Below are 6,000 nucleotides of genomic sequence, written 5' to 3'. Positions count from 1 at the left end.
GAGCATTTCACAGTATGCCAAGTCCTTGGGAGACAGTTTTTTTGGACTCCACTTTACAAGAAATATATGTTTGTGTTTTACACATTGTTACACTGGATCATTTTGCCACAAGGTGATCATCACTTGTAACCCTGTAGTTGCTGGTACCCTCCAGTTGTCCATTGGGAGTCAAGGTTACTCATCCTTCAGCCTGTTGTGTACCTGACAAAGTAAAGACAGCAACTTCTTAATCTTTTTTCCGGTGCATCTTAGTGCCACTTCATTATATGGAGTCAGTGTTTATGGCACCTGAGCATATCTACTTCTACCAGATTAAGGCGTTAGCAAAAACTTGCAGTTGGACTCCTGTCGACTCCTCCACCTCCTGCCCCCTGGGCATTGTGCAGGTATCCTGTCACCGCCAGGTTCTCAAACTTTTCACTGCATGTTTGAGCACAAATCTTAACCTCAAGGTCACTTTTTTTTTTTTTTAAGACAAAAATGTACATTGACACTCTGCTTTATTACATTCTTTATTACATTTTGTTCAGACATCCAGAAAGTACAGAATACAACCTGACACAGAGTTTTCTGTGTCGACTGATTTGTGGTAATTTGCTTGAACACAAATTGATTTCTGAATATGCACCATACTTCTATATTGAGCAGAATATAGATTAAGATAATTAAGGACTTAAAATAGATTATGACAAAGAGCCCTTTATAAGATGTGGACAAAGGTCAGGTGATAGTTTAGATAGTGAACTCAGTGACAGTATCGCATCTTAATGGTAACATTAAGAAGCATCAAACAATAAAATGTTTTGGTTTTTTTCCCCTTTTTTTAATTATTTTCATCATCAGTCTGCTCATGTGGAATCATCAAACAATCATTAACATGTTTGGAGGCCTCAGAACAAGAATTTCTAAAATTTAGTCATGTCAATCTTATTAGCCTAAAATCATGAATCACAAGTTTGCCTCAAAGGGCTTTACAGTCTGTACAGCATTCAACGCCCTCTATCTGTAGACCTTCATTTGATTAAATACAACCATGTGAACACAATATCACCTCATTTAAGAAGGGTTTTTTGACACAGGGCCACACGGTTAGATATTATACAAGAACATGCCTCCTTTGATATTCTACACGACTGCACATCCTGAAAACAAATTTCCAATTAGTCAAATACCAGTGAGGACAAAGTATTCTGATACTTTGATATGTTTAAAAAGGATTTTTCTGTAGTTTGTTTTGGTGGAGCTCATTTTGAACTACTTTGCACAGGACTGCACTCTGATTGTTGTAGCTTGTAACTAAAGCTGGCAGATGAATGCAGTGAAGTAGAAGCTGAAAGTAACATGAAAAGCAAAGACTCAAGGAAACCTCAAATATGTGCAGTACTTAAGTAAATGTACTTAGTTACATTCCACCACTGTCAAATTAGGCTGTCAGAAGTGTTGATAGTTACTTTTTTGATACCAATGCATCCAGTAAGTATCAATTTATTAATAACAACCTAAAGAATGACTCACAAGGTAGGAAAAAACATCTGAAAACAGTAATAATCCTATTTTGTGCATGCTTTGGACTTTTTAGACCTTTTGACCTGATATCAAAAGAGGTGGGGTATAGTTTTTTTTTTTTTTTTTAAATAACTGTATTGTATTGATGTTTAATTCAGGTATTGTGACATTACTGTCAAATACCAAAACTTGACATGCAGTGTAACTTTCTGTGTATCCACCAGTTACCTACTTTGGTATTTTTAAAGTAAATAACCATAAATAATAAAGTTAAAATTAGTTATTTAACACGTAAAACAAGTTGGTAATGCGGCCCTGTGTGGAATAGTGAAACATCAACCTGGCACGTGCGATTCCTAAATATATGAAACAACTTTTCAGAGTAGCCCCTCACAGTGGTGTTCAGTAGGATGCTGGCTCCCACCTGTTGATTCACCACAGCTTCGCCATGGTTTAATCCCTCATATTCACGACAAAGTGGCGCATATGAAATGCTTTGCGCACGACTCGTGTGCAGCAGTTTGCTTTTCCCGCTCCCCTCTGCAAACAGCGGACTCCATGTAAAAGAATTCCGAGCGCAAGAATCGGAGGCGTGAAACTTTCCCTCAACTTTTCCTCCCTCCCACGGCCAATAACGGGGCTGGCTCTGGTGCTCGGCCTCTTCTGATTTGCTCGAGCGTGCTGTCCGCGGCGTGACTGACAGCCCGGGGGGAGAGACTTTTTGTGTGCGTTGCCCCGTTGGACTTGAAGGGGGCTGTACGTGACGACTGAAAGAGGGGGCAACACTTCTGAACGGAGGCGCAGCAGTGCAGGACAGTTCAGAGGAGCAGAGAGGAGAGGAGCTGTGCGGGAGAGACGGGTGTCCATCCGTCAACTAGCTGGAGGAACGCACACTAACAAACCCCTATGGCTGCTTGAGAAATAACGATACACCCCCCCTCCCCCTTTTTTCTCTTTCTCTGGGACTTTTGGCTTTTAGTACTGTCCTGACCAGAAGTTGTTGCAAGTCTAATTAGTTGCTCCAGGTTGAAAAGTGAATCCACTTGCCGTGGACGTCTCTGGCGGTCATGGATACCCATATAAGATGGAAAGTTAAACGGAGGATAAGGGACGCCCAAATCACTTTAGCGGTGATTCTGCTTTTTGTCACATCGCAAGCAAGTTCAGGTAAGATGCAGCGGTGAGATTTTTGGGTCCAGCTCGGAGCTGCACTGAAAAAGTTTTTCTTTGGTTATAGTGGATCACTGTGAGGTCCGCCCCTCCTCCTAAACTCATCTTTGTGCCTTTTTTGGTGCCTTAATGTATTCAGCATGGTCTGCCCGAAACTGTGGGACTTGTCAAAGTATCAAAAGGCTGCAAGTTTGAGAGAAAGTTTTCTGTTCAGAGAGTTGATATGGAGGTGGCCACTCATTCTGCCTGAGGAGCTGCTCTGCAAAAACCTCCAGTAGCTTATAGATATAGATGTAGGCCTGAATATATAATCTCAGTGTCTTGTTGTATGCATAAAGTAGTGAAAAGATATACTGTACACAATGTCCCTGAAATCCAAATAAAGTCTTTTTCAGGTGGCCAGTTCTGTTTTGCATTTTGCAGACTTGCTGCTTTGTAATTGTAACTTTGCTGTCATGCAAGTCAAGTTTAAAGGGGCTTTTTTTTTTTAAGCTCTTCTCTCGCTTTTTAACTGATGAGAGGGATGAGCATAATTTTCATGAGAGGAGGGGCCGTAGTTCTTCTGAAGTGATAGGGTGGAGCCGCCTTAAGGACTCCAACACCAGGACGCACAGCTTCTAAAGCACAGGGCCCTTTGCTAAGGCTCAAAACCCCACATACCCACTAATTGCATTCTGCAGATTCTCCTCATGCTGGTCAGAGTTATATAACTGAGTCTGACAAAATTAATGTAAAAGATTGGTATGTCACTTAATATCAGTGAAACCCAGGCCTTATGCTTGAAGGAAGAAGTGACTTTTTGTCATCGTAAGACACTTGTCTGTGGCACTGTTGTGTCCCGTGGGTGTTCAGAGGTCATGCAGTGCTGTGGCAGTGGGGCTGGGGTCTGGCCTGCATGTATTATTAGCACCTTAAGGCTGCCTGGCATGGTTGGTGGTCTGCTGTCTGCTGTGAGGCTCTGACACAGGACTTTGAGGTGAACAGGTGGCTTCTTCTGTATGGACAGTTAAAGTGTTCAAGATTGTGCTGATGGTATGAATGTGAAGGGCCTGACTGGGCCGGATGCTCAATTTCAAGCTTGGTCCATTGTAGAAATCTTTAAGTTCTTATAAGAAAAAACAGATGCCATTGAAGTGAAGCTCATATGTGCTATACTGTTGAACATACAAAAGAATGAGTGCAGCTGGGTTTTTTCATGTTGCATTATAAACACTGTTTCTCAGCTGAACACAACTTAGGTCACTGTATAAAGTCTGGATCCAGATCTGGGTCAGTTTTAATCGCAGAGGAGGAGTTGGACCTGAGTTTTGGTGGGTTGTCAGAGAGCATGGAGCTGAATCCATTTTGATGCTGCAAGCTGGATTTAATCAGCTCTTAATACTGATGGAGAGCAACCAGAGTCTTGTAAGTTATCCTCAAGGGTGCTGGTATAATTCCTGAAACGTGACACTTGACACATGCCAAATGAGAAAGACTGAGTGCTCGCAGCGTGCCAGCCACATGCAAGTTTTATGAAAACTAATGATTTTGTTCTTCAAGCTGAAGATAATTACTTTTCTTCACCTTTTCACAGAATTTCAGTGAAGCATTAAGTATTGCATTGAATAAAATTTTTGATATTCACACCAATGTGGGATCATTGTGAAACACTGCATTTTTGCGTGCATCCTCCCCATCATCATAGACAAACAGTAATTACTGACAATTAGCCGGGTTGTCAGCGGTAAAAAATCCATCTTGACCCTTGCCAGATGACCTCTTAGCCTCAAGGGGGACCTGGATGTACACTCATCTGAAAGCTTGGCCTGTCCAGACACACCACCGCTGGAAATCTGAGACTTGTCAACTCTAAACACAGTATGCTTGCATGAAAGCACAGGTATAACAAATATTTAGATGGCTAAAACTGTAAACTCAAAATTAAAAGCTAAATTTCCTTATATTGTGTGATTTTTACATTCCACTGAAATTAAAACAAACAAGTGATTGTGCAACTGTAACGACACACCACTGTCTGTGAACAAGCTTTATAGAGCTGATGTTACATCTGGCATTATGTTAATGTCTGACAACTAATAAATCATCATAAAGCACTTAATGATGCTTTCATGGATTGTTGGAGTTCAATTAGTTGCATAATGGACTTTTTTTTTCCAAATCCACAGATCTACTCATCTCATGGTCAACACATCTTTTAAATGAAATAATTTATATTATTTCTAATATTTTTAATATGAATCACTGTTGTCATTTAGCTGATTGTTATTAGATATTCAAATGTAAAATTTTTGAGTTTTACTTTATAAAGCTGCATTAATGTTTTTCACCACCTGGAGGCAGCAGAACAAGCTAAAAACACAGCACTGACATCACTTTATGAAGTCATTGTGGCAAATATGCTAGCTAACAGTTAGCTGTTTTTACATATCACAGACACACAGCAATGTTAGCATTCATCTGGAGTTGAGTTTCTGTCCACCTGGTGGATATAAGTTTAATCTTCACTTTGCTTTTAGCTCGGTGTAGGTCCCCACTAACAGCAGTTAGCAGAAGATGCTAAGTGCTCCTAAGAGCTGAGGTTAACTGCAGAATATGGTGGTAATTTTCTGTGGGTTTGTCACACGAGACACGCCTTTCACATTACCCATCATCCTTAGTTAGTATCAAAAAAGAGTTAATTAGAAAGACAAGCCTGCAGTCAAAAGTAGCTTAGCTTGTTAGCCTGTTACACCTGTTAGCCTAAAGTGGAATAGTTTTTTTTTTTTTTTTTTTTAATCATGAAATAGCATTTTAGCTACTGACAAACCCAGCAGTGAAGACAGAAAATGCCTCTTGTGTTCAGTGTATGAATTGATTTTTTTTTGCACACTACCAAATAGTTTGAAGTCAGTTGCAACCAGAGGTCATAGAGGATCAAGGCACTGAATGTAAGTCAAGCTTTATTAGAGAGTGAGTGAAGTCATAGTCCACAGTTCTTAAGGGAGGTCATCTTGCCTTGGCATTAATGAGGAAACTTTGCTTTAAACCCATGTGAAAAGTGGTAATAACAGAAGGCCCATAAGACATAGAGGTTAGGAATGAGAGGAGGGGTCAGAGTTCAGAGGTGAAGGTCAGGACTTTCAGATTGCCACTGCTGCCGGGTTTACAGTTTCACTGCTTGAAGGAAGGAATTCTTGCTCTTGAAGCTCCACTGCTCCTTGTTTCTGTAAATTTTCCTCTAACTCTTGGAAGTCAGTGAGAAAAGAGTGTGTGGAAATATATTTTAGGTCAGCATTTAATGTTTTTAGGAATATAATCTCTGCAACAGTTGTGCTCCTAAACTTT

General features: G+C 40.4%; 1 protein-coding gene across 2 annotated transcripts in view; it reads left to right on the top strand.

The window, feature by feature from the left end:
* Positions 1-2,346: 2,346 nt before the first annotated feature.
* The window catches only part of col5a1 (procollagen, type V, alpha 1), a 72,075-nt gene continuing 68,421 nt past the window's right edge, over positions 2,347-6,000 (top strand). For both annotated transcript variants that reach the window (XM_076757846.1, XM_076757845.1), the window contains exon 1: positions 2,347-2,673. In XM_076757846.1, the coding sequence (XP_076613961.1) occupies positions 2,574-2,673 (100 nt within the window). In that variant the 5' untranslated portion in view covers positions 2,347-2,573. The remainder of the gene's footprint in view (positions 2,674-6,000) is intronic.

The sequence above is a fragment of the Chaetodon auriga genome, chromosome 19 (genome assembly GCF_051107435.1).
Source record: "Chaetodon auriga isolate fChaAug3 chromosome 19, fChaAug3.hap1, whole genome shotgun sequence".
Classification (NCBI taxonomy): Eukaryota; Metazoa; Chordata; class Actinopteri; order Chaetodontiformes; family Chaetodontidae; genus Chaetodon; species Chaetodon auriga.
Note: the sequence above shows the minus strand (reverse complement) of the source record. Positions and strands in the feature narration are given on the sequence as shown.